At 37.5% G+C, this 25,237-nt stretch overlaps 1 protein-coding gene across 6 annotated transcripts in view; it reads left to right on the top strand.

Annotated features, from left to right (window-relative positions):
* FBXO25 (F-box protein 25) overlaps positions 1–25,237 on the top strand; it is a 35,549-nt gene extending 10,312 nt beyond the window's left edge. Inside the window, exons 3-12 of one of the 6 annotated variants that reach the window (XR_010605989.1) lie at positions 3,568–3,677; positions 4,683–4,732; positions 7,797–7,889; positions 12,109–12,202; positions 12,942–13,126; positions 14,918–15,100; positions 17,157–17,300; positions 18,341–18,383; positions 21,233–21,259; positions 23,972–24,017. Coding sequence is in view for 3 of the 6 variants with exons in the window: in XM_065632126.1 (XP_065488198.1) it covers positions 3,568–3,677; positions 4,683–4,732; positions 7,797–7,889; positions 12,109–12,202; positions 12,942–13,126; positions 14,918–15,100; positions 17,157–17,300; positions 21,233–21,259; positions 23,972–24,061 (976 nt within the window). In the remaining 3 variants the exon portion in view is untranslated. Of the gene's footprint in view, positions 1–3,567; positions 3,678–4,682; positions 4,733–7,796; positions 7,890–12,108; positions 12,203–12,941; positions 13,127–14,917; positions 15,101–17,156; positions 17,301–18,340; positions 18,384–18,830; positions 21,260–23,971 lie in introns of those variants that run through there. The other 5 variants (XR_010605988.1, XR_010605987.1, XM_065632126.1 and 2 more) reach the window with 5 other exon arrangements.

Genomic DNA, 25,237 nt, shown 5'->3' on the forward strand with positions numbered 1-25,237 from the left:
GAAGAGCGCCTTGTATTCAAGGTGTGCAGCAGCTGGAAACGTGGTTGAGACAGTGCTTGTTTAAGCTCTGTGGGCTGAATGCTGGTCACGACTACCTGCAGTTTGTACCTATACATTCTAGCAGATACGTATTTCCAGTGCCATGGCATTGTGTCCTTGAAGCTTGGTGGGGGAGAGAGAACAGCACTGCCTTACAGAATTGTATGTAAATACCTCTCAGTAGCCTGCAACTTAGGAGTAAATCTGTCTTATGTTCTCCTTTTGAAGTAAAGAAAGAGAATTGGAGTAATCTAGTAAGATTTTTTTCATGACGGTGGTATTCCTTTCTTGTGTGTTAGGCTGATACGAACTACTGGGGCTGGCAGGCGGGTCATTTGAGTCTGCAGTGTCTATTCTCCAATTCTGTGAGATAGGGTGTTCACAAAAGTGGTTTTGGCACTTGACAGAAGCGCTTGAATTTGAATCTAGTCTTAGACCATTAGGGCATTTCAGAAATATATTGTAGTGTTGTAGTGTTATTTGGTGCAGGCACTTATTTCAAGATTTTCCATGCATAGTCAAGCTGCAAATGGCTTTGAGTCTCTTTGAAAACACCTGGTGTGTCTCTAGGTAATTGCATCACTTGAGGGCATTCCTTTCTCCATGAGAAGAGAAGCAAAGGGGTGAGGAGGAATAGTTGGAGTTCAGATAGCCCTGCCAAGTTTTCCAGCTTTTTAAGAGTCATACCCAAGAGGTTATTTAAATACTATTATGAAATTACTTTTTTGAAAAAGCTGAAATTCTTGCATGCTTTTTGTAGGGTATTGTAGTTCTAAGGATACCAGGCACTTAGCTTTTAGGAGCTTTAGAACAATATTTTTATGATGTGCATCATCAAGACAAGAAAGAAAGAATAGCTGTAAATTGGCAGTATTATATATGTATTTAGATCCTTCCAGGTGCACTCAGATGTCTTGTGCAGTATTATGGTAAAAACATTAAGTCAAGGCTTCTGTTAAACCGTATGGCATGTGCAGCACTAGGTTCGGTTTCTTCTGTCTTAGCTTGGTGTTTGGAGTGGGACAGGGGTTGGAAATGGTGGAGCAGCTTCCCAGTTTTGTGGAAGGAAAGGCTAACAGTTGCCTGGGAAGTGCCTGTATTTCTGTCCCATTCTTCTGATGTCTGCGGGACCCTTGTTTTCATTCTCCATTTGAGACTTAAAGTCTGTCGCGAAGAGTGGTGATGGTTACAGATAAGTAGGGAAAGGCTCTCCACGTGAAGTGGGGCAGAACATGAGGAAATAAAAGATGCATATGGGAAGATCCTCAGAGATAACAGTTAAATTCATCTCTTCTCTAAAATGATGTGAAGAATTCCAGGAATGTCACAGGTGAATCTGAGTGTCAGAGGTGTTTGCAATGGCCCTCTTCATATTCATAGCTCCTTGTATTAACTGACTGTCCTTAAGCTGGCTTGCTTGTTTATCCGATGCGTGAGGAAGAGCATATTATTGGGGAGCAGGGGTGGGCTTTAGATCACTTCAGGTATGTTACTGGTCAGAACTGCCTTCTAGGGGCACTTCCTCTCCAGTAACAAAAGAAGGAATTGAGCCAGATCGACCTGCCTCGTCTAAAGCTGGGTTTCAGGAATGTTGCCTCCCTCCTCTCCCAGTTGCACTGGGTCAGTGGGAATGGGATTGTTCCTGTTCTGCCTGAGCTGTACTGCAGGGTATGGGCCACCTCTCCCTGGTCTTGTGTCTTGTTAGGATGATAAAGCTGGGTCTGGGAGCTTTGGGCTCTATTTCTGTTTCTGCAACTACTCTTCTCATTCTGCAGTAACTCGTCACATGTTGTGCTGATGCAGTCAATATGCCAAAGCAGAATTAAATTAATTAGTTTACTGAGTTCAAAAAGATATTTCCTTTATGATAGATTTGGAGAAGAAAACCTGACGGCTTGGAATGTTACATAATCAAAGTAACTTGTCAGTGTTGATGTTCTGCTTTTGTCAGTTGCCAGCTTATTTTCTCCAAACTCTTTTTTTGCTGTTTCACCAGCTATGGTATTTGGCAATGTTGAGTAGAATATTAAAGTTGTTTGGTCTTTATCCTGTGCTCTAAAAATGGTAAGACATGAACTAAGACCCTCACCTTGGATTGAGCTCTGTCTGAATGCAGAGATATGGTAACTTTTCCAGGATTTAAACCTAAAATAAAACCAAGTTTCTATTTCTGACTCTTCTCAAGTTGTGTATATTTAAGCTGAGCTAGCATTTACTGATGAAAGCAATTAAAAAACAAAGCTCTTTTACAGTGTTGTTTAGTCATCCTCCTTAACAGATAATTCAAGCCTGAATATTTTAACTGTATAAACCAGTAGCAATAAACGTAATATAATTTGATTTTTGCAACCTAATGCCTGAGTACTGGTAATTTTGAATAAATTGGTGTCCTTTAAGTTTACAATGTCTGGCTATTGCTGGTGCAATTTGAAGTTCAAACTGACATGGAGGGATTCACCTGGCAAATTTGGATTAAAAAATACTAACGAATGGGAGACGTTTTGTATGCAGCTTTGTTGTCAAAGAATAATAATGGAGAAATAAAATAATCCTACAGTTAAGCTTCACTACCACATATCCTTAGTTATTTTGCTTATCTGTGTGAAGCTGTGGCCTTCATGTGGATTGTCTTTGTTCTCTGTGCTAGAAAAATGAACATTAACTCTTATCTGTATTGGTATTCCTTAAAATTCTCTGCAAAAATTGAAAGCAAAACCTTTTGCAACTGTATAGACAGGCAGTTTTTCAGTGTATATGGATTTTTAAAAGGTTAGTTTAGCTAACAGAAGTTTTAAAATAGTTTCTTTATATATATATACACTCACACTATCTATACACTATACATATAATTATTGAGTATAGTCCTCAGTGTTAGGTTACTTAGTTAACTGTCAGAAGTGACATGGATATTGTTGATTTGCCCCCCACCCCGGGAAAGAGGGGGGTAGACCACACAGTTCTTGATGCCCTACAAATCATTGGTACAACGGTATGGTGACATCTAAATTATGTACAGTGTTGTGATTCAGGCATTTATTAAAAGAAAGACTTTTCTTTTCCCCAAAGCTGACAGTAGTGAGAGAGATGTCTTTTGTTGCTGGCTTCCTGCCTATGTGAGTAAGTGCAGTAATTCTTCACTGACTTTTACCTGTGCGCACATTTTTTCAAGGCTTAGTCCCTTAAAAATAATGAATTTTTGTACACCAGTGCTTTGCAGACAGCCAGCTGTCCAGCTAGTACTGTCTCCTCAGTAGTCCTTCCTAAACATCAGTAATGACTTAAAAGATAGCTATTATGAAGATACTTTTGTGTATTTAATCACTTTGTCATAAAATTCAACCCCACTGGGAAGAAAACAGTGATACAGCTTTTCTCTTAAGATGTGTTGCTATAAACCATCAGGTAGAGTAACATCATTAAAAATGTGATTATTTTTTCCAGCTGTCAAACTTTAATGCAGAAAATTATAAGCTGTATGCATCTTAAATATTTAATCACTGCTGTTCTAATTAGATGTGTTTATTTCAGCATCTTAACTGGTGATGGTGAAGATGAAGAAATATACAGTACAGAAGATTGTGAGTTTGCAGCCAAGAAAAGGAAAAAAGATCATTTTAGGGATAACACAGATTCGCAATGTAAGGATGGGTTTTTTTCATTTATTTTAGGAGACTCTTGTAGGTTTAGGAAAACTCTATAATATAATAAATTTATATTCATCTATAGAGTAGCCTCCCGAGTTATGTTTACTTATGTGTTCGTAACAAGTTCTGGTGTCAGAAGTGATACATCTTAATTGAACTGTGGCATTGATCATCTGTTGTGTGAGTTGTTGGGTTTTGGTTTTTTTTTCCTGAAAATCCAAAGGTAATTCATTTAAGAACAGTAATTTCTGAATAATAAGTGTCTTCTGATGCTAACCATTGTTTTATTTTGTGGACTAGTTTTAGTTTAAATTGTTCTGGATGCTTATGGAAGCTTCTGCTTACAAAAGCAGCTGTTTTATTTTTTTGCTTAATTCAAATTCTGATTAGTAATACAGCTCTAGAATCAGTTAATGAATAAATATGTTTGTCATGATACATATAGCTCTTGGTAGAAACTTTATCAGTATTGAGGTTTTTGAGGAAAAAGTCCACTTTGAAAAAAAATTAAAATATTAAAGACATTTTTATCAGGTCTCATTTTTAAAAGATCATCTATACTTTAGGCTGCAAACCTGCGTATGACAGCAAGTAAACTTATTGAAGTAGAGTAGGTAAAAAAAGGTAAGTTCATAAGCAACTTTTTGGTGTTTCTAATGCTGTGGTCTTGAAATGATCAGGGGTTTGTAGGAGAAATTGGCTGTTGTTGGTGCACAGTGGACGAAAGTTGTGCTACATCTGCCAATTGTGTGCCAACTCTTGTGTTTGATTTGTAAAATTATTTAACTTTTCCCTTTTTTTTTTTTCAAATGCATAACTTCTGAAAATTTGTAGTCATCATTTTCAGTCTTTATAAGCTTCCTTCATTAAAAGTGTTCTACCATCTCTCCTATCTTATGAAGCATTTTATTGAGAGAGCCTGTTTTGTTCGGTATCTTTCTAGAAGACATTACCTAAAGTGAAAGCCTAAAAATGCTTATATTTAAATTTTTATTTTAGGTTTTTACCGTGAAAAGTGGATTTACGTTCATAAAGAAAGCACCAAGGAAGTAAGTCCTGCATGCTGTGGGTCTATTCCTACAATCTTTGTGCTGTTTAATAGACAAATAGTATATTAAAAAATGCTTTTATGCTGTGTGATCTTAGGGGTTATATTCAACGCTTTTAATTGGCAACATATTACACCTGTACGTGGTGAGGCAAAGGCAGCCAGCAAAGTGACTTTTATGTGGGTCCCTGTGGCAGAGATGTGGGAACTTGCAAGGATGGGCAGAACAATTCTCCACTACACTCCAAGCCCATCTGTCTCTATCGTGTGTCTTTGAACTAAAATTGAAATGTTTGCAAAACAAGAGTAATGTCTCCAAAGAAGGTGTCTGCAGGCAGCCCTTGCTATTTTGGAATCTTGATGTAAATTTGAATATAGGTAAGTAAAACTTCAGTTGCAAAGTTTGCAGAGAGGACCTTTGTATTCCACAAAGTCCAGATGCTTTCAGTTTAGGATACAAACTGTATCATGCAACTGCAAAGCAACCATGAAAGATCTTAGAATGACCTCCTGGAAAGCCAAGGGTTAAAATATGTCTATTGTATGTAGAGAGAAACAGTCTTGAAGTTTGTTTCATTCCTGTGTTGATTCCCATGGTTATCTGGGATAGGTGGAACTCAGACACCCATAAGGATGTCTTTCATCCACGGTAATGCCAACGAGGAGAGAGGGAAGTGTGACCCTGGCCACACAGGCAAAAGTTGGCTTTGCATTTTGGAGCTGAGAGAGACCATAAAGAGCAGTGTACTGGGGAAGAGCGAGCTGTTGTGGAGAGAACATACTTACAGGAGACATTGAAAGACTTTACCTTGCAGGCCAGTGACCCAGAGGCTGCCCTTCTACTTCTGAAGGGTATTACAAAGTCTTTCACCAGATTCATAGCCCTCTTTCCCAATTTTATCTTCATCTGTGATAGATGTCGTTACTCACATTGGTCTGCAGAAGTCGCAAGGTTGCTTTTTCCCTTTGTGCCATCTCAGATTTAGGGTAAGGAAGGGGGGATGACAGACTGTCACCAGTCATTATGGTGTTTTGAATAATAAAAGTAGTTAAGCTGACTTTTCGAGCAACATTCAGGCCAAAACACAAATTGCCTAAAATCATCCCTTGCTGTCTTTTGTAACTGTATGTTGTGATTTTTTTTTTTTTTTTTTTTCCTTCCCCTCCCCCTGCTTGCGCAGGAGCTGGTGTACTGGTGATACGTAACTATTTACTTGAGTTTCTTGCCCATTCAGAGACTGGATAAAGTATTTTGGTGTACAAATTAGCTTATTCTTGTCACTGCTGCTCTATTCTAATAATTGACCATTGGCCTTTCCTGTTATGGTTGTTTTTTTTTTTTTTAAAAAAAAAAAAGGATGGTTAGAATTAATCACTAATCTTTTTCAAGCAATTCCTTGTATGAATTCAAAAGTTTAAAGTAAAAAGTTGAAAGTTAAGTAGCAGAATGAAAAAGTAGCAAGGAAAAAGCATACTTGAACAAAAAACAAACAACAAACAAAAAAAGCCAAAACAAAACCAAACCCAAAACACAAACAACAGAACAACAATATAAGTTAATCTGAAACATAATTTACAGGGGCTCTAGTTTTCTGTACAGGTTGTAGTTATACTTGATTTCAAAATGGCTAAGTCTTGCAACTAGGAAACTTTTTTCCCAAACTGGACACTGAATTTTAGGGCAAAATAACAGCGGCAGGAAGGTCTTGATAAGAAGCATGTGAAACATGCTGCAGGAGAGCACTGAAAATAAATAAAACCTGAACATGCTCAGGTATATGGCTGAAATGAAGTAGGAGATGCTCTTTTGAGTAATTTTTATCATGGTAGCACATTGGGAAAGGTAGAGCTGAAGCTTCATGGAAATGTGCTTCCAGCTGTTCAAGGGAGTTCTCATGTTAATGTATTTACCATGGTCTTTTGATAACTGTTTAGCTAGAGAACAGCGACAAATATTTAAATTTTAACAAAAGTTTTGTTGTCTGCAAGTGTTAATTCACTATTAGCAACTTGAACATGTCGTAAAGCGTGCAGCATGCTTGGATCTTGGGTATATTAACTGGATGAGCAAGCAGTATGATCCCTAATTTAGTCATTAACCGCTGTAGTAATTCCCACCACTGTGTGGTGAATAGTTAACTGTGTCCTGTCCTGCTGTGGTACCTCCAGGGTAAGTAAGCTTTCACTGGGTTGCAAAAAGGAACGTTAAGTTGTACCATCATCTCTTCACCATCATGTAATTCACCAACTAAGTCTGTCTAGGAATGAACTTAAAGTAATTATTTATCCCCCTCCTTCCCTGGGCTGATAAGCCACACTAGCACACTACTCTGCAAGTATTTTTCATCAGTTGTAGTGTTTTTTCTGGCTTCATTATGTTTGCTCCAAGGCTCCTGTGTGGCTTTGTGGCTCTAAATTTACTGATCTTCTGTGATCGCATGTCATTTCAGGCTGCCACTGCCACCTTAAGTAGTTCCATAACAGCTTCTGAAACTTCCATTTTTACCTTAAGACACGTGTGCAGGTGCACCAAAATAAAATGCTGTTTCTCTTGCTTTTGGTACCTAAGAAGAATTATGGCGAAACTTTTAGCACCCAGAAAATAAATTCTAGATGTTGAGACCAGTTGTTCTTCCAATCCCAGGAGCAAGTAGCTCTGTTCTTACCCTCAAATGTGAACATAAACTCAGTTAATGTTTATGGTTATAAGCTCAGTCTGCTGTACAAACAAACTCTACCGAGGCAAATGGGGAGCATGACAGAGCACCAGCATTGTGGTCCTGCAATAGTGGAGGATGCTCAGATACTGGTGATTACAGATTGCATGACTAGTATGAATTTTAATTGCTGTTGAATAATATTGCCTATGTACCTCTTACTTCCAAAGAGTGGATCTGGTTTCATTTGCTCTACTAGGAATTAAATAAATCTTCATTCCAGATACATTATATTTCCAGGGATCATGGTATATATGAGTATCGTTTGCATGGTAGAGTGCTTTTCTGAATATTTTCCTTAATTTCATCGTTGTTTCTTTCCATTTAAATCATGCTTATTTTTCTCAGAGACATGGCTATTGCACTTTGGGAGAAGCTTTTAACCGCTTAGATTTTTCAAGTGCAATTCAGGACATCAGAAGGTTCAATTACGTGGTCAAAGTAAGCTCTTTATTTTATATGCATGTTGTAAAATGCATTTGCTGATATGCCTGTGTGTACAAAAGAAACCATTTTGCACTGAACAGCTGATGATTTGTGACTGTATAAATATCCTGTTCATATGTAATTTATACTGCATGAAGCAACTTCAAACTGAGTACTTTTTCTTTGGTAAAAACTCATTATATTGCTCTATGAAAGCCTATAGCTTGGAAGGGTGATGATGGCCAGTATGTTCTGCATTTGCACGGAAACACTGATTGTAGTTTCAGTTGTTCATCAGTCTGGGTAGTGAATTCTCTTTAAAGGCGAAATAATTCTTACACAACCAAAAATAGCAAAGTGTAGTACATCTTAAATATACTTTACCATGTCTTAAATATGCTTAAAATAGCAATTTCCAGAAGAATATTTGGTGTGTAAGTGTTCTGCAGTTTCTGTTGCTTCTGCACCTTCCTAACAGTCCTGTGATTCACTGCACTTCTGTTTTAACCTAGAAAAAGATACAAATGCATTAATCTTTGTTAACATCCCTTAAAAATGGAGACTCCGGCTTTTTTTCAGTCTGTCTTTTTTTTTGTCTTCCAGAAATGAGTTTTATTGCAAGTTGTCTTGTACAAATAACGTAGTGACATGGAGTTTGTAGAAACAATGATGATATATTAATCTCGTGATTCCTGGAAAAGTCTCTGTGTCACTGTGTTAGCTTCTCAGGGTCAGGTCTAATCTTAAATTGAGAGTTCAGTGCCTGGAACCTGTAAGTTCTGGACAACAGCACTATCTGCCTGTTTTCTAAAAATACGTAACTTGTACTTTAGGGAGCCACATAATATCATGCCTTAGTTTTCTCGATGCCTAACCAGCTGCCTGCTTGGGAATACCTGTTCTGGAAGATACTGGTCTTTCTAGCCCCAAATTCTTTTGTCATCTAACTTGAGGTAGTAAAGTCCTTGTCCCAATTCCTAGATAAGCTCAGAACATGAGACATCAAGACTAGAATTCAGTTCAGTGTTGAGGCTGTTCACAAATAAGGTAGTGGTTGGAATGGATCCAGAACTTGAAGAGACACAAATCAAAATTAAATAAACATACCAGGAGAAAACCTGTACCACTAGGCTGTGGAATATTTGGAGACAAAACATGTTCTACACATCTTTGTGAAGCCAAGAACAGTGTATCACTTCCAGAAAAACAGGAGATGAGACCAAAGAAAACAAAGCAAAAAGGATTTGTATCCAGGCTAGTGGTTAGAGTACTTGCCCGTTTTATTCGCCTTACAGATTTTTTTGGTATATGTATGCATTGTGGTTTAGAGTGTTGCTTTTTGCTGCTGTTTTGGGAGCGGAACCTTGATCTTTCCCAAGACTTTTCAGCCTCAAACAGTAGGAAGAAAAAAAAAAAGGGCACCTAGAAAAGATGAATTGTGTTATAAATGCGGTTAACCTTGAGTGCCTTGCTTGAATGGTAAACAGGTAGAATGAATCTGGAACTAGAATTTTCCATGTTTTTTAGATGCTGCAGTGCCGAAGCTGAGTTGCTCAAAGTAGTTGATTGTAATGAAGGGCAAAGTCTAACATAAGCACATCGGACACTTTCTCTTCTGTTTGCCAAATAATATAAAATGGCTGATTCAGTTAGCTGAGCTTAAGGTTGTTGAGAAAGGAGCAATACTTTAAAATTCAGAAATTTGGCTTTGTGATGCAAACTGTTACAAGAGTAGTGGTAGACCCTAAGAGATCAGGGTGGATTTAGAATAGTGTGCCAACTTCCAAAATCCTTCTAGCATTTTAGTATTTGAAATGTTTAACATTTTAGAATTGTTTTACAATTACAAAAATTTAATGATCTTTTTGCCAGATCTTCTGAGGTGATGGAGGCAAACTGACTTTTATCAACAGGTACAGGAACTGTACAGCTAAAATCTTAAAAGTTACTGAGCTGCTAATAAACATGATCAATATGAGTGACAGTTGCTCCTTGTTCTGTAGCTGTAGATCTTGTTGACTTGAGAAAAATTTGTGGTGTTATCTAATAAATTGAAACATCTCTGTGGATGTCAGTAACATATGAATTGCAACAGATTTTTAAAAAGTATGTTTAATCTGCTCTATCAGGTTTTAAGCCAATCTGCAACCGAGACCTAATGTAAGCAGCAGGCCATCCCATACCCATCTGCTTTATACAAGTTCTCTTTTGCTCCCCTGAAGTTTCTGATGGTGATGTTCTGTATAGATCTCATTTGATGCAGTGCAGCAGTTCCTATTTCTTCTCCTCTAAGAATCATCCCTAGTCACGCACAAACACAATGGTGATTACTTTTAGGTGTGCTCTGCTTGTTGCATTTAAAATAACAAGATGTAAATCAGGAAGACTTTTTAAATACCAAGCCCTACTAAATAGCTCTTCTTTGATCTCAGACCACCCACGTGATTCATTTTGACTCTGCAACTCACTAAAAACCCCACAATCGTTAAAAGTTAATATAGATGTCTGCCCAAGACCTCTTAAGGGTGGGCAGTGGGGGAAGGAGGTGGGTTCAACTGTTTTCCTGCACTTGTTTATGCAGTAGTATTAATATACCAGTCATTTCTTAGCTGTTAAAGGTCTGATACATTGAGTTTCATATGGATGATCTTTTTTCAAAATGTTTCCATTTGAATAAACAGTTGATCCATTCGGAGTTATCTCTACTATGCAGCATAAGCTGTGGCTATGCACGCATCGCCAAGACTGAACTCCTGTCAGATCCTTGTACTTGTGCACCTGCTAAAATTGTCTTAATCCTTGCATATTAACCTTCACTGAAATTGCAATCTTCATAAAAATCAGCCAGGTGGAGTTTGTTTCTTTGATTTGATCTTTAGTCTGAGTGACATAACTGAGGGTTATTTTTTTTAATCAATCAGGAGAAATGTGCATACTTGCTTGAACTGGCAGACTGCCAGAGACCTCTAAATTGTTAATCAAACTAAAAGGCTTTGAAAATGCCAAGAAAGAGGTCTTGGTATATCTTCTCAAAAAAACCATATGAATACATTGCTTGTATTTAAATACATCAGGGGAATTATTTCCTCCTTTCATAGCACATCATGTTTTGTCAGGGATCCTGCAGAGAAGCCAAAAGGAACATTATTAAATCAGGGAGAGAACAGGTGTATTCTCTCTTGCTCCAAAGGAAAATTAATGAGTGTCAAATCAGTGTTTTAGGAATGAAGATACAAAATAATTTTTGGCAGGCTTAGTCTTTGTTCACCCTCTGTGCCAAGAGCTGATGCTGTCCTGCAAAGCGTGGGGATGCTCAGGATGCTGGTTTTGCTCCCTGCTCTCCCTTTCTGATGCACTGAGAGCACTTGTTCTGAACGCACTTCTAAACGCTGCAATATTGTTGTAACATTGAAGTCTGTCTTATATTTCATGCTAATGGACCATTTTTTTGTTAAAGAGGCAATGGCCTCTATGAGCTACAAAACTGAATCTAAAATGTAAAAGCAGAGGTGTAGGAATGGGACAAGGGCTGCCAGTAGTGGCCGAAGCTTGGTGTTCATGTGCAGCAACAACTTGAGCTGTTCTGGTTATTTGCCCCTAGACTATTCCCACTGCTGTCAGCACTCTTCTGTTCACAGTGGTTCCAGAGAGAAACGTATGGTTAGGAGGTCTGCTAAGGGAAAGTTACTAATACAGCCTGTATACTGCTCATTGTTAGATTACTGTGGCTTCTCCTACCAGGAACCTGAATGCAGGAATAACATAAATTTTTTTTCCTGGTTTAGGTAAAATACAGCATTTCCCCTCCATGAGCAGAAAGTAGTGCACTAAGTCCATCATACCTTGATTTGAACAGTATGGTACTTCTACTCAGAGATCAGAAGTCTGTTAGTTGGTATTAGTTCAGAGTATGTTCCTGGCCACCAAATCCTCCGTTGTTTCATTACAGCTTATGAAGACCATGTGTCATGTGCCATATCAGAGATACACACTAGCATTTGTATAGGATTTTGAAAATGTGCATCTCCTCATGAGTAGTTCGTGTCATGCCAGTGAGAATGCCTAAAGCTCTCCTCGTTCGTTTTGCTTCATTTTCTGAACTCTGTAGTTATGTTTTTACAAAATACGGTTGCAGTGATCTACACAATTGTAGGTGAATGTATGTATGGAAAGTGTGTATTTTAAACCATCTTTTACTTCTGTCATTTTTCAAAGTTTCAATTCTTTGTCATAGCTTTTGCAGTTAATTGCAAAATCCCAGTTAACTTCACTGAGTGGTGTGGCACAGAAGAACTACTTTAACATTTTGGACAAAATTGTGCAGAAGGGTAAGACCTAAGGTTTTGTAATGTGCTTGTTCAGATTTAATTGCTGGGACTAAGCTATCAGTTTGGTTTTTGTTTTTGTTTTTTTTTTTCTTTGTTAGCTTTATTACCATTATTACATTCTAAGACAAAGCAACAGCATATTTAATTAGTGGAAGGTTTCATACTTCCCATCCCATAGTTCCAATAATCAAGATAAAACTGAATCATATCTGTTGAAACGGCTTGGTGAAGTTAAATGACAATTATCATCTATTCACAAACTGTTTGTTACTATAAGATTATACTCTTTATGAAATGTGAAAGCTTTTAGATTAGTAACATGTTTTTTAATTTGCATGATGTACTGAGATTTAAAATACATAACTGCTTTTTTATTTTTAAAAAAGCTATTACATAATATTAAAAGCATTTTTTCTGGTATCCACACTAAATGGAAATGTAATGCTATCAGATTCGAACAGCAGAAATAGGATTTATAAGTAGTTGTTCAGCATTAAGTTTATTAAATGCATAGCATGAAATGTTACATCAGATTTGCCTGTGAAATTGTTAACTATTGATCTTGCACTTCTGAAACAGCATTAATGAATGTCATGGTGGGAATTAGAGCAGGTATTTGCACACATACAGTTAAGTTGTAATTAGTTAATCTAAAAAAGTGTTGATTAGCTCGAGCTAACTGTATTAGCTTGGTTAACTCAGTTAACCAAAGTTATATTTGGTTTGGTTTGTTTTCCAGTCATGGAAGACCAATATAACCCACGATTAATCAAGGATCTTCTACAGGATCTGAGTTCTACTCTCTGTATACTGATCAGGGGAGTAGGAAAATCTGAGTTAGTAGGGAACGTCAATGTTTGGATTTGCCGATTAGAAACCATCCTTCTGTGGCAACAACAACTGAAAAACCTTCAGATGAACAAGGTATATTATGAAATGATGCTAAAAAAGTGATTTGGGGAGGGGAATTGTATTGAATGTTGGTTTATGATTTGTAAGTGAACAAAGCTTCAAATACATCTTAAACAGCTTTAGTTGTTTGTTTTTAGAGAAGTAACATGAATGAAATGGAATCAACTTAATTTTCTAATGTTTTGATAGCCATTTTCTAATGAGAGCTGCTACAGTGCCCGTACTGCTGGTTTCTGGTAGAGATGTATAGGTATCATTGTTTTTCTCACCCAAATCTCAAAATGTTTGTCTCTAGATTGTCAGATAGAGATGGAAAAATATTAATTTTTAATTCCAAAGTAAATTCTCTCCTATTGAAGAAATACAAATCTAAAGGGAATTTTAGAGGTGGATCAAGAAAACAGAAGTAAAACATTTAAGTAGCAATTTTGCAGCTTTATTCATTAGCACAGTTGCTTTTCATTAAAAAAAGGCTAATGACTTCGGCATCTGTGGACTCTGATCATGCAACTTTGTTCAAAGCACGTGGTATGCGCTGTTCCAGGCTTCTTATAGCGGAAACTTCTGATGATAAGCAGGCAAAATTTTTTTTTAACCTGTCTGGGTGACTCCTGGAGGAAGAAATGCTGCATGTGGTTGCTCACAGTGAAGGCATACAGCTGCTTCATCTGTTGGCTTTCAGCTATGAAACTTTGAAATTGTCCTTGCTGTGTGTGCCGGATATCTGAGTAGAACAGCTGCTGTTGGAATAGAAAGGAGAAATGGGGAACCCAGTCTCAGCAGTTTTCATATGCCAAGCAGCCACACCAGACAGCTTTGAGACCTTGCAGTTGCTGTGTTTCCTTCCAGCGTGCGGCTTCTGTCTGAGCTGCCTTACGTTGGTTGAAATAACTGATGAGAAATGTTGCATCTGTAATGCTCACGTATTCCTGAACAGAACGATATTCCCAGAGATGTTTATAGCACATGACACTGTGAAAAGCCGAGTATATAAGTGAGGCGAATGGTTGTGAAAGAACCTGGCATGAGCGGGAGCTTTGTGCCACCTGCCTGCGCGGGCTCCAGGTTCAGCCTTGTACAAGTTGTGCTGTAGGTTGCCCTGTTCAGCGGAGGTGTGTACTCCTAAGGAAAACCTTCCCGGTGCTCTGACCTGTCACCCGCTGCAGAATTCCCCATTTATGTGCGAGGGGAACTATCTCCGGACTTCGGATATGAACCGGCTGTCTTCTGCCTCTGGCTTTGAAAATGTTTTAATTCTGTATTTCTGCTTGCGGGTCCTGTACTATGTTCTGTACTCTAGCTGTTTTAGGGCAAATTGACATGTGCTCTGTTTCTTAATTAAAATTGAGAAACTGTATTTATCCTACAAATGATTTTATAATTTGTTCATACTTCTATTATAGTTAGGGGTTTAGCATGCTTTTCTCAAAGCTGGAATTGAATTATATCATAGTTTTCAAGACTGTATGCTCTTAAATTAGTTTCTGAGAAGGGAAGTGCTTTAAAGTTATTTGGAATTTAAATAAAGAATTTAGAATTGTTTACTTTAACAGTAGGAAAGCTGTAAGTTATAAAGACAGTCTGTAGCTCCTTCTGTACCTGTAGTCATTTAAGTTTTCAACCACAGCAGTTAGAGAATAGTAGTAGCCAATTAATCAAAGTATCACAGAACTAATCATAGATCTTACTTGACAGTTTTGTGCAAGCTAAACTAAGACCTGAGATACCTCTAAAGTAAGAATCTTAATTATACCTTATGCTGTCAAGTTTTTGTATTTAAAAGTCTTCAACTCTTTTTTCCAGCAAGTCAACAATGGTCTTACGCTTAGCGATCTCCCTCTGCATATGCTGAATAACATCTTATACAGGTTCTCTGACGGCTGGGACATTATTACTTTGGGTCAAGTGACCCCAACTTTATACATGCTCAGTGAAGACAGGCAGTTGTGGAAAAAACTCTGCCAGTACCATTTTGCAGAAAAACAGGTAATAAACTAATATTCGCATAAATGTGGCCCTCTCTTTTCAATATGGTACACTGATAATGAAGCGTGAACTCACCTTTTTTGAGATATGTGACAGGAATAGTGAAAATATTCTTTCTTTTTTGGACTTTGTTCATACCAAAAATTCAACATGCCTGTGAGTTTAGGATAACTATCAGGCTGTTTCCTTATATTACATTAAAAAATGTCTATGGTAAGATGATTTATTTTTTTTTTTACTACATGATCCCCAACAAGTGTGGTAGAAGATACCTCTAACGTGCTTCTAACTTTAGTACCTGAAGTATAAGTTCTTTTACTAGTCAAGGTAGGCAGACAGATTGCTTGAACCTTTAGTCTATATGAACATTCTGGTGAAACCAAAATTGGATTTTTCAAAAAAAGAATTTTTAAAATGCTTGAGATTTTGAAATCAGGAACAAAAAGAAAAATGATACTCTTGTGTCACTTCCTCATAAAAAGCATTAAAGTAATTAGGAACTCCTCCAGAACTGTCTTCATTTTCTGACAGGAATATATGCTGGGTCAAAATTGGACTAGCTGAAAATAAAGGTATGAAAATAGAAGTTACCACATCAGAGCTGGAGGAAGAACTTTAAAAACTTGGTACATTCCAGACAGGAGGAAGTGAAAATACTCATTCTTCAATCTGATAGGTTGAAGTGGTACCATTTGGTTGGTGACTACCAAATTAATTATAACAGGAAAAACAGAAGTGAATATAATTAACTTGTGTGGAGTTGACCCAAATAAGAATTTTAGTGAGATGAAAGGCTCTATTCATGGAGAATACAGACAGGCAAAGGCAAACTAAAAAATCCACCCTCAAAGGCAGCTCAGGAGAATGCAAGGTGAAGTTGTGAGGAGAAGTTTAAGTTTAATGTAGCAATCAAATGTATTTTGAGGGTAGATGAGGTAAGCCCTACTGAACAGTGACAAAACTGGCTGGAGTGGAAGCTGTTACACCGAGGTAAAGCTGGGAAAAAAATTGCTTAAGCATTTCAGTAGAATTAGCTAGCCCTGTGCCTTATGCAGGACACTTCTACACAGTGTTCCCAATGCGTTCCTAAATGTTCACATTCAATTTCTGATAGAGTTTTTAATGATAGAAATCTAATGATTTTATTTATTTTTCCAATATTAAATTCTGCTTGTTCTGTTTGAAAGTGAACTACCTTAATAAGCTGCAGAGACACGTTAGGTTGTTTTTCCTGCCCTCTGCAGTATCTTTGAACCATTGAAACAACCACAAAAACATATGTGCTATCTGAAAGAGCGCTTTTAGAAAAAATGAGAACTCTACACAGGGAAGCTATTATGAAATGAAGTGTAGATGAAATCACAAAGGCAGGGCTGTTCTCCCCATCTAGGAGTCGTCTTCTGAATGAAGAAAGCCCTTGATGTATTAGTATTAATCCACACTGAGTGGAACAAGTCTTTTGCAAGGACATACTTACTAAACCTTGGCTGTGTGTTAAGCTGGGGAGAAATCGCCACTGTGCACCAGCTAATCTTTACATAAATATTATGTCCTCAAGAAGTAAATCAATCACTGATTATTGCTATCCTTCTAGAAAGATCATAAGTAAATATGAAAAATAATCATGTATATGCTTTTAAAATGAAAGAAAAAAGCTTTATTTAAATCCATAGTTACTGTCTTAAAAGAAAACCACTATTTGTAATGCACTATCATTTTTTTAATCTTATTTCTGAGTGTCGTAAGGTGTGTTAAGTATAAAATCAATTACTTATGGCTCTAAATATTATTTTTGTTATGTGGTTATTGACTATAATTAGAATAATTTCAAGACAGTGGAGTTGGATCAGCAGTGTATGGCCTACTTTTTCTTGGCAAATGTGTACTCTCCTATTTTTAGTGTTTTACCTTTCTTTCTTGTGGCTAGATCTCTCACTGCTTTTCAGAGTTGTGTGATGTCAGATTATTGACTTCAAAGAATTCCAGTTACAGAACTTCAGCTTAATTACCATTTTATTTTCCAGTCCTTTACCTGATTTTATATTATAATGTCCAGTTTTGTAGGCATTTGATTCTGTCAGAGGAAGGTCACATTGACTGGAAGCTGATGTACTTTACACTTCAGAAATATTACCCAATAAAGGAACAGTACGGGGACACCTTGCATTTCTGTCGACACTGTAGTATTCTCTTTTGGAAGGTAAGAGCTTTGAAAGAGAAAATCAGAAATAAGTTCAAACAGCTACTGCTGATCATCTGAAAGGAAAAATATTAAGATCATCTTGTCAGATTTCTCATGTGAAATGCGATTGAACAACTAATATCGAACTTTTAAATCATAAAACTTCCACATGTATAAAACTTGAGTATTACATTCCAAAGTTGTTCTTTATCTACCGTTCACGTCTCTTGATACCTGATAACCTCAATGCCTAGAGCTGCAAGGCAAAATGCGATGTAGAAAGCATTGCACTCTGTCTTTTGTATCTCTTTAGTCTTATGCAAAGTTGTTAGGAACTTGTATGAAGTTGGCCATTTTATGACGTCCCTTTTCTAGTGACAGCATGACAATCAGTATGTCTCTAATGAGAACTTAGTATTATGGCATTCCTATCACATGGGTGTAAAACTTTGTATTTTTTTGTCTTGCTTCAGTCCCGTATCAAGCTTGGAGGGGTGTTTGAGGCTTCATTCAGAATTCATTTTATGTTGATTCTGATGTTTACCATGAAGCATATTCTGTCTTACAGGACAATTTTAACTTTTGTGGGGTATTCTCATGTTTAACTCATGCATGAACACATAGTCCTGCTTTTACTTTTCGTTGTACCATAATCTAGCATTGTAGTTAGTGAGACGTCTTTATTTTGCAGCTCAAAGCCCAGGTATGGGTCATGCTAAGGAGACAGAAATTAGTTTCTCTTGTGTCGCCTTTCTGTAATTTTAAGAGGAGTTGAATGTCAGTGTGAGGCTTTTTTATTTTCCATAGAAAACTCAAGGCAGTTTAACAGGATAAGCTAGCTTTCCAAGTAGCATGTTCCTGATTGATGTCATCTTGAAGTTGTGTATGTATCCTTGATACCACAGAAGCCTTTCCAGGTACCAATATGTTTTGCTAAATTAATACTAGGAAAGCAGGTAGTCAGAACTGGTTTCTGCTATGAAAAGTCTGGGCGTTTGCTGACCAACCTCTGTCAAGAGAGACATTACAGTGGAATTGGTCTTTATCATGTTGCTCAGAATGTAGGGTGAAGTTTTCTCTTTGAAAGTAGAAATGTTAAAGGTAAGCACACAGTATGCATGCAGGTGGGCATTTTTGGTATTGGATTTGTTTGGATTGTCTGCTTAATGCTTTCTACAGTAAAACTGTCTCATTTCGATCTTAGTATAATTGAAAGTATACTACTTTAATATTAAGAATGACTAAAATGTGTTTGGAATTAAACATTTAACTTTGGAGATCATGTGTGACAGTAAGAAGCAGTGAACCTGTAACTTACACTCAACACTAACTTATAAAGGGACTTTGTTTGGATTGACGAGCAGTACCCACGAGATCACCATTGCAGTGCTGACTGCCTCCTCCTGGAGATTTGGGCAGGTCGCGGGAATGGTGTGGTTATAGATGCACTAAAATTTTGCAGCAGAGGTTTGGGATTGGCTGTTTTAACAAGAGCACGGTCAGCAGGTTGAGGAAGGCGATTACCCCTTTTTACTTGGCACTCATCAGGGATGCTGCATCCAGCCCCAATACAAAAAAAAAATCTTGATAAACTGGATGGTGTTCAAGTGAGGACCAAATAATCAAGGAGGCTTGAGGACTTGTCCTGTGAGCTTGAAGACCTGCTCTGTGAGGAGAGTCTAGGAAAGACTCCTTCAGAGGAACACCAGAGCCTGCCGTGAGGAGAGCCAAGTAAGGGAATGGTTTGACCATAGAGCTTGTGCAGTTTCCATCCTTCGTTTTCAAGGCCTGACTGAGTGGAGCTCAGAGCAACCTGGTCTGATCTCACAGCTCACCCGGCTTTGAGCAGAGGGCTGGACTGGAGACCTCCTGAGGTGCCGCCCTACCTGATTATTCTGCAAGCCTGCACTGCAGTTTTCCTTCTGTAGTTCTTGGAAGCTAAGCCTTGTCCCTGTCTTGAAATAAATGATCAGGCTGAATTAGATTATCAAACAAATTTATTTCAGCACAACTGGCACCGTATTGTCAGGACACCAATCACTGGTCTGAAAAACAGTCCCTCTGTTTATGGGGTAATGTGAGTAAAGTAGTGCTAGTCACTCTGAGTTATGCGGGGGAACAGTAGTTCTGATTTTTCAGGCATTTGGTTCTGTATAATTTCTCAAGCTTTCTAAAAAGAGATGAGAAACAAAGCAGAGGGCAGGAGGTACTCCATTAGTTCTAGAAAAATTCCGTGCTAGGTGAAAATATTAATTGGAAAGAACTTTTATCAGGCTTTGACAATTCATTCAAGCTTCAGTATCAACTTGATTAGACAGATTATTAAGTTAAATATGCATATGAGTGGCTGACATATAATTATATCTATTAATACAATGTACAGATTTTTTCCCAACTGAATCTTTTACTCTGCCTAATTCCATTGAGCATATGGGGGTTGGGATCAAACCCAAACTTTAAAAGAGAAATGACAGTTACTTTACAGAAGAAAAGTACCAAGTGTTTGAATCTTGAAATGAAGGGAAGCACTGGATTCTTCAGATAGCTTACAATACATAAAAACTTAGCTTCTTCTTTTAATGGTACACTACCAAAATCGGGAAGCTTTTGCTTTCAAGGGCATTCAGAAGAACTTCAGGCAGTGAGCTGAATGCTTCTTGGTGTTGCACCTTTGGGTTTGTGTGTTTAGGGTTGGTTTTTTTTCTTTTTTTCCCACTCATTCAAGAACAAACCTAAACATTGTAATAGTTACAGAGGAAAAAGTATTTAAGTGATCAGGGCATGAAGATGACTAGCAGAGTTAATTTCTTTTACCTTACCTGTGTTAAAGCCATTAAGGAATGTGACTGGTCTTCATAATACTTCTCAGAGATAGAAAAGGGATGAATAAACATGAGACTACTTAAGGAAATTATTTAAGCTGAAGGATAGCCTTGATGCAAATGCATTGTAGAAACTAGTTGTGAGTAAACTTATTCTGTGAGTTAAGAGTTTCTAAGAAGGAAAGTAGTGAGGTTCTGAAATAGCCACAAAGCACAGGCTTAGCTAGTGATGAGAAGAATCTTAGTAAGTTTATGAAATTGATAATATAATGTAATTGCTGGCAACGTGGGAGCTACACACAGGAAATTCTTTCAGTCCTGCATTTTGTGTCCTTTTAAAGAAGGTCTTGCAAAATAAGAGACTGGCTACTGAACTGAATTAGCCAACAGTTGAAGTAGAGAAATGACTTTTCACTTTTCAGTGTGCTATAATTATCTTAGTGTTACATTTAAGGAGTCTTTAAGAGCTTTCAAGAAGTGGCATTTGTATTCCTCTACTTGTTTAAAACCTGTGACCATAGTAATGTTAAATACAAGGAGGAGACTCCTACATGTGCTGTAGGAAGCACAGTGATATAATAAAACATCTTGTACTCTGCTGTGTTAAAGAAGGGAGTGACTGTAAGAAACTCTCTATATCAAATGAATGTATTTGGGAAGTGTCTTGATTTGTCCATGATAAAAATGAGCAAAATCTGTAATTCCAGTAGCATAGAAGTAGTGGCAAGCTAATTATTGACTGATATCTCTCTGAATGCCTTCTACAGATACTATTTCTTCTGTTCCACTAGGCAACATGGCAATTGTAGGTAATTCTTTTATTTTCTTGGCTGAGTAGCACACTTTAGTTAATCCTGAGACGGCCATAGAAGTTGAAAAACCTTTTTCTTCTTTCAGTATCCAGGGCTTTATGCAAAACAGTGTAACTCTTTTGCATAAGTGAAATGCTTCACACTTGGCTTTAATCTTGGGGCTTGTGCTGGTTTTTGTTCTCCAGCTGCTTGTGATTTGCCAGGAGAATAAAACTGTTTTTCTGAATGGCTCATGAACCTTAGCTTCAGTAAACCTTAACTCTGCTTCTTTTACTTTACGGCTCTCCTTCCTGCTCCCTTCTTCACGATCCCAAAGGACTACCACCTTGCTTTGTTACTCAAGGTATTGCCTGTATGTCTCATCTGTTTCCATTGCTGACTGTTCTGTAATGTCCAAATGAATAAGATATTCATTTCTAATTGTTTGACACTCTTTGTTTTGAATGTGTTTGTTTGTTTGTTTCCCCACATCAGTTTAGCAGCAGGAATAGTTTGTTCCTTGTTTTCCTATTACATAAGGTAGCTGTGACTTTCCATCTTAGTTTTTCATCAGGTTTGCTTTTTATTATTGTCATATTCCCTGTTAATGCCATTTAAACCAGCACCATAATTCAACTTCTAATGAACATAGTAGGTGCATGGTATCAGTGAGATGAGTGAGATTCGCTAAGAAATGGGTTTCTCTGCACTCAGTGTTAGAAACTGTTTTGGCACTCCCCAATGTATTTAATTCAGTACTTAAATTTGAAAACAGTAACATGAACCTCAGATAACTTTCTTTAATGCAAAGGTACTAAAACTGATTTTACTCCACTTGGAATGCTTTAGTCGCACATTTTTATGAAAGTCTCTCTGAAAAGAAATTCCCAAAACAGGGATGACTTGAGAGACTGGAAGGAGGCAATTAAAATGTTGTTTTCTAAATGAAGAAATGGTGGAAATAATTATGCAGAAAAGAACTGTAGTTCCGAAGTTATTATGGGAGCTTCGTAGTTTCCAGTTATGATAAAATTTGAGGAGGAAAACTATTACATTTGCCAGTAAACACTCCTCCTGAATTATCATGTTAATTTAAAAGAATTCTGGTTTAGCTGTAAGTAGCTACATTTAAAATAAGTATGATTTGAACACCATTTATTAAATGTCATTTTGAGGGAAATGCCTTTTCCTTGGAAGGAGGAATACTAATAATTACAGGAAAGTTATGATGCTTCTTTTCAATCCTCACCACTTTTTTTTCGCCCCTGTAAAACTGCTATTTCTGTTGTTTTTAATACCTAAAAACCCCAAGAACCGATCTTACTGACATTTTTATTGGACCTGTAATTCCTGACTGAGCAGAGCTTTCAAAAGCCTTTTTAGGATGCTGTGCAGAGCAAAGCAGATAGCATGGTACAAATTCTGTCTAAAATATTTAGGAGTATAAAAAAAGCACTACAAGGGGATAAACCGGAGCTTCCTTCCGCAGAATCCTTAATTCTGATAGTGTGTTTTCCTGGAAATGGAAAGTAATGACATGACATTTACATGGGTAGGGAAGGTGATAGTTCATTAGCAGCTGCCTTTGAGAGTGGTTTCTGCTGTGCTGTATCTATCTCTTCCTTCCAAGTGTCATCTCAAGATGAAGGTGTCAGATGGTCTTAGTCTTCTGTTTTCTCATCTGCAGCTTCCCCAGATACAGGCAGTTCTACCTGGGCTCTGATCTCTTTGTCTATTCTCTTTTTTTGTTCATGTTTGGTTTGGGTGTCGCTCCCCACCCCCCATGTCTCACAAATGTAACAACTGGTTCTGGAGTGATGTTAAAGCAATTATTTTTAAAAAGTGGGAGAATGAAGAGGTGACACCATGTGATATTTTAATGTAGTCATCGATAGACTTAATGGAAAAACACAGATGATGTATCTATAGAGTAACAATTTTCACTGGAAAAGCTGAGTAGTATTTTGAATGCGTTTTGCCCAATTCACTTTGGTATTGCAAAGGCTGTGGAAGGGAACGTGGCATCTTTGACAGCACTTTCCTTATGTCAGTTTCCAAGTGAGAAAAGTTTTGTTGCCCCATATGATGAATTCGTCAGCACTGGTGGAAAGGGAGAGAAACCCCTTAAAACCTGGGGAGGACAGTTTCTGAGCTTTAAAACATTGTTGATCCCTTAAGGTGTTTAACCTCTTCATTAAACTGTCTGGGACTTTCTCCTTATTACACCTCTAGGATTTCCTTCCTTTAGAAGGTTCTAATGAGGCACAAAACTGAACTTTGCATTTGAAGAGAAATTTGAGTCCTAAATAATCAGACAGTTGTGCTGAGTTCAAGTTTCTGTAATATTAAAGCACCGCAGGCTTAGTGAAGTTGTAATGACAAAGTCTTTCCATCCTGGCTTCTGTATTCCTAACCTGCCTGGGTGCTAACTCGTGTTTTAAGGCCATGCTTTCAGGTGGGGAAAATGTAGGAGCAGAAGAGGAGAAGATCGGAGGGGGGAACAAGCAAGGTAGAAAAACTGATATGGCTGGGACTTCAAACATGCTGTTCAGGTTTCTTTGGGAAGTGTCTGCTGCCCTTCAGTTTGAAAGCAAGGAGCTTATTTTCCCCCCTGAAGTAGTAGTTGATTTCAGATTTTCATAAAACAAAGTGCAGGTTCAACAAAGCAGGGGCTTTTTTGTTTTAGTTACTAAAAATAATGGATAAGGAATATGGAATTTTTTTCAAGAGCTCTGACTCGGGTCTTGGTTTTGATAGGAACAGGGGGTAGGTGTCTAGGGGGTGTGTTTTGTTTGGGGTGTGTTTTCCTTTAAAAAATGAAGATACCCTGTACTACCCCAGTCAAACAGGAATGGCCTATTTTCTTAACAACTTAATCTAAAGTGGTTAAAGAAAAATAGTGAATTCTTGAAAAGTGCAAGTTCCTATTAGTTTTTTTTAGAGTGGAAGTAGTGGCATGTGCCTATATGTGAATTTTTGCTTTTTAGTTTTGGTTGGGTTTTTTTTAATTGGGAGTGGGGGGATATGGTGGGTATGGAAAGATAACTAACTTTTTTTTTTGCCCTTCATTTTTCAGGATACAGGACACCCCTGCACAGCCAGTGATCCAAACACCTGTCTCATGCCAGTATCTCCTCAGCATTTCATTGATCTCTTCAAGTTTTGAGATGCTCAGTAGCTGTTCTCCTATGTTTGTGGCCATTTTTGTGAAGAGTCAGGCAGGATATGTTATGCTTTTTGTGCAATATATTTAAGTGTAATGTTTTGTTGTAATTTAAAAAAGATATGTGGGAGATTATCAGACAGGCTTATTTGGCATGGTGTTTATGTGCAGAAAAGAGCTGAGGAGAAGCAGACACATTAAGAAAATTTCTTTGTCAGGAAATCTGAAGTGGACTTCTTTTCAAGTCCAAGCAAGACCATTTTAATCTCAGCTTTATTCTTTTGACGCCTTAATAGTTGGTTAAAATTATGTGGGGGAGTTATGAAAATTTCATGGAAGAGTTAAACTGCTCTAACAGGGACCAAGGGAAGGGTTTTTTGTTAATCCTTCTTTCTTTAAGCCACCGTTTTCCAAACACCTCCATATAATTTACACTATTATAAAGAATAGACCAATATTCTCTTGGACTCTTAATGCAGCAGTTACCAAGGTGGCATTGTGAGCTAGTGAATAAAATACAGCTGTGGTTCCATCTGTTGCTCAACCTATGAATGAAGGAAATCAACTGATCTTTGTACATACATTACACAAAAATATTTTTCTTAAGGACTTCATTAAATATGTAACCTATCTCAGCACACTCTGCATAACTTGAGAGATCTGGGGCTACTGGAAAGTGACTTTTTTTTTTTCCTTTTATGGTAGCTACAGCCTTCATTTATGCTGTTTGGTATGTCTACAAATGCAACTGCATTAATTCATCTTCTAAGAAGAAGACACTATTGAAAGTTAACGAGAATGGAGTTGCTTGTTTCTAGGCTGGTACTGGGGCAGGACACTACTCTGCCACCTGAGGTTCTAACCTGACAAGGCTTTACAAGCTGTGCGAAACACTGAAAGGCAGTCTGAGCTGAAGCACCTTCTGCCAAGGTCATCAGATGATAAATTCTCCAGGAAGCTATTTTATTCTGTCCTGTAGAACAAAATTAATTTCTTGGCTTAGGCAGGTAAAGGAAAAATTAGGGAAGTTTTGGGTTTGTCAATGAAATTTAATAAATAATATGTAATGTACAGAAGAATAAATCATGTACTATATTCTGCACTTGCTTGTTCTGAATCTAGTTTTGTACAGTGTAATAAATCATGGTTTTATCTATTATTCCCAGAAGTATCTTGTGC

The sequence above is a fragment of the Caloenas nicobarica genome, chromosome 3 (assembly GCF_036013445.1).
Source record: "Caloenas nicobarica isolate bCalNic1 chromosome 3, bCalNic1.hap1, whole genome shotgun sequence".
Taxonomy (NCBI): Eukaryota; Metazoa; Chordata; class Aves; order Columbiformes; family Columbidae; genus Caloenas; species Caloenas nicobarica.